Genomic DNA, 2,944 nt, shown 5'->3' with positions numbered 1-2,944 from the left:
ACACTGAGGCTCCGAGAGAGAGCAGACGCACGTCGACAGCGCTCTATACCAGCGTTACCAGATATACGATAATTATCGTATAAATACGATAAATCAGTGCTTGGTACATAAACAATAACGTCGCTACGATATACGATAATTCTTCATTTTAATGCGATATAATACGATAAATACGTGAAAATATATAGCTAATAATAATGTTTTTTTTTTTTTTGATAAAAACGCTAGTCATTAACAATTTTAACTCGAGATGTAGTGGTAATCAAATTACCCGTTCATCACCCATAAAACGTAAGTTGGACGGTACTTGGACCTGTCCGCTTCGCGTGAGTTTAGTGGCCTGCTCTGGCGGCTGGCGGGCGTTGGACCTGTTCGCTTCGCTTGAGTTTAGTGGCCTGCCCGGGCTGCTGGCCTCCTCCCAGTAGCCTGACTCCCCTCGCCTTGTGTGCCCACGAGTGAGCAACTATACCCAGGAGCGTAAAATTTTGACAGCTTTCGCATTACCTCAATGTAAAACATGTCTGAAAGTAAAATACATAAAAGAAAAGGCACAGAAGAAAAGACCCGTAGTGATGATTTATCGAAGAATAAAAAGAGATGTGAGCAAAAGTACAGAAGTGCGTGGGAAAAACAGTTTCCGTGGTTGCAGCCTTCAAAGAAAAGTGCCTTGAAGGCATTGTGTCGTGTGTGTGGAGTGGAAATATCAGCTCAAATAACGCCAATTAAATTGCATGAAAACAGTGTAAAACACAAAAAACTGTCAGTACCATCTTCATCAAAAAAGATATCTGAGGCATTTGCAAGTGGTGAAGTTAAGAACAGTAAAGCTGATGCAGTAAGGGCTGCAGAAATAAAATTAACAGCGTTCATGGTAGAACATAATGTATCATTTTTAGCTGCAGACCATTTATGTGATGTAGTGAAGGCCTGTTTCCCTGACTCTGCCATAGCAAAGGACCTACATATGAAAAGAACCAAATGCCACAATGTTTGTACGAAAGTCATGGCAAAATGTTACCAGGAAGAATTAGCAGAAAAACTAAGGAATACAAAGTTCAGCATTATGGTTGATGAATCAACGGACATTTCAACTTCTCAGAATTTGTGTGTAGTGGTACGATTTGCAGATTCACGAGAAGTAGTAAGCAAATTTTGGAGTCTGGTACCGATATTTACAGCTGAAGATCCAGAAGGAACTGTTGAGGGTGCAACAGGAAGACGAATATTCTCTGTAATTATGAATACACTGAGTGATTTTAATGTACCTGTTGGTAATGTTATTGGTTTTGGATCTGATGGCTGCAGCACAATGATGGGGCAGCACAATTCCGTTAGCAGCAGATTTAGAGAAGTGTGTCCTGGAATATTTTTAATGAAGTGCATTTGTCACTCGGCACATTTATGTGCCTCCGAGGCATGTAAGGAGCTTCCCAATAGTATTGAACAGCTAGTTCACGATGTTCACAATATCCTAAAACTATCACCCAAGAGATTAGCTCAGTTTTCAGAGTTCCAGGATTTTGCTGGTGTACAAAAGCACCGCATTTTAACACTTTCCAGGACCCGCTGGCTTTCATATGCCGCAGTCGTGAGAAGAATGCTTGAACAGTGGGGCCCTCTGCAGATGTTCTTTACTGATCTGCACTTCCAGCACCATAAAAAGTATAATGCAACATCAGTAGCACAAGCATATGAGATGTTACATGATCCTTACTGCAGACTGTATTTTTGTTTCTTGGATTGTGTGTTACAAAAATTTACACAATTTAACCTACTGTTTCAAAGTGAGTGCGTTGTGATAACCTCACTGCATGGACAAGCCTGTGAACTATACAAAGATATTCTGCTGATGTACATGAACCGGGAATATGTGATGAAAAGATCTCTGGCTGATGTTGATCCAGATGAAGAACGAGAATTTCTATTGCTTGAACAAGTACAGTATACCTAGGGGCATCAGTGTTAAAGAGGACAGTGGAAAATGTAGCAATGTACAACGACCGAGAAAGAAAGAAAGAATTTCGTCTCAGGTGTAGATCATTCCTTGTCACTGCTGCCAAGCAAGTGAAGAAGAGGTATGACTTTGGAGATCCAATTTTGTCACGACTGAACATACTAAACCCAGCTAATGTTGTCGGGCATCAAGGAGTTCGGGAACAAAGTCTTGTTCCCCTTGCAAGCTGTCCGCCAAGAATTATTGAGCAAGATGACCTGACCCTTCAGAAATTGGATGATGAGTGGAGGAGGCTTGGCATGGACAATCTACCAGAAGAAGTAACAAGTATGGCTCAACAGAAGGGGATGATCAAAGAAAATTCCCCTGATAAGTTCTGGGGAACTGTAAAAACGGTGCTTGATGATGAGGGAGTCCCGAAATACGAGTGTGTGGCAAATTTTGCTCTGGCAGACTCTCATTACCTCATTCCAATGCTGACTGTGAACGAATATTCTCAGACATTAACAGGATGAAAAGTAAAGACAGAAACAGGCTAAAAACCGACACTGTTGGAGACATGTAATTAGCTAAGCAGAGTGTGCAGTGGAACCAAAATAGCAACTGTACAACTTTCACACCATCAAGAGCTATGTTGCGTAATATGAATTCAAAAGTGCTGTACCCTAGTACAGCTCTTGCTGGAGAGGAGCCACATGATGTTCCAGACATCTACATAGAGTAGAAAAAGGGCCACGTACAACAGTAAGTTCATTAACGTTCTTTACAGTAGAAACACGTAATCCCAAGATAATAGAATTTTTTTTTTTTTTTTTTTGTTAGATAACATTAATACAAGTTGATTGTCAAGAATTAAGTGTACTAATAGTTTTGTATCGCGAAGATTAGGTTTAGCAATTGAATACGATAATTTGAGCCAAAATACGATAACTTTGACTAAGGCTGTACGATATTACTGTCACTGGCATCTGGTAACGCTGCTCTATACCT

The 2,944-nt window shown here is 40.5% G+C and overlaps 1 protein-coding gene across 1 annotated transcript; it reads left to right on the top strand.

Moving 5' to 3' along the window:
- The first annotated feature begins 517 nt into the window (after positions 1-517).
- LOC145393341 (uncharacterized) lies at positions 518-2,469 on the top strand. The gene is made up of 2 exons (XM_080267441.1): positions 518-1,114; positions 2,224-2,469. Exons 1-2 carry the CDS (start codon positions 518-520, stop codon positions 2,467-2,469), a joined length of 843 nt encoding a protein of 280 aa, XP_080123567.1.
- The last annotated feature ends 475 nt before the right edge of the window (positions 2,470-2,944 follow it).

This window comes from Coenobita brevimanus, chromosome 24 (genome assembly GCF_032717465.1).
Source record: "Coenobita brevimanus isolate Jiangsu-jjx chromosome 24, ASM3271746v2, whole genome shotgun sequence".
In the NCBI taxonomy this organism is placed as follows: Eukaryota; Metazoa; Arthropoda; class Malacostraca; order Decapoda; family Coenobitidae; genus Coenobita; species Coenobita brevimanus.
This window is presented reverse-complemented; position numbering and strand designations above follow the sequence as displayed.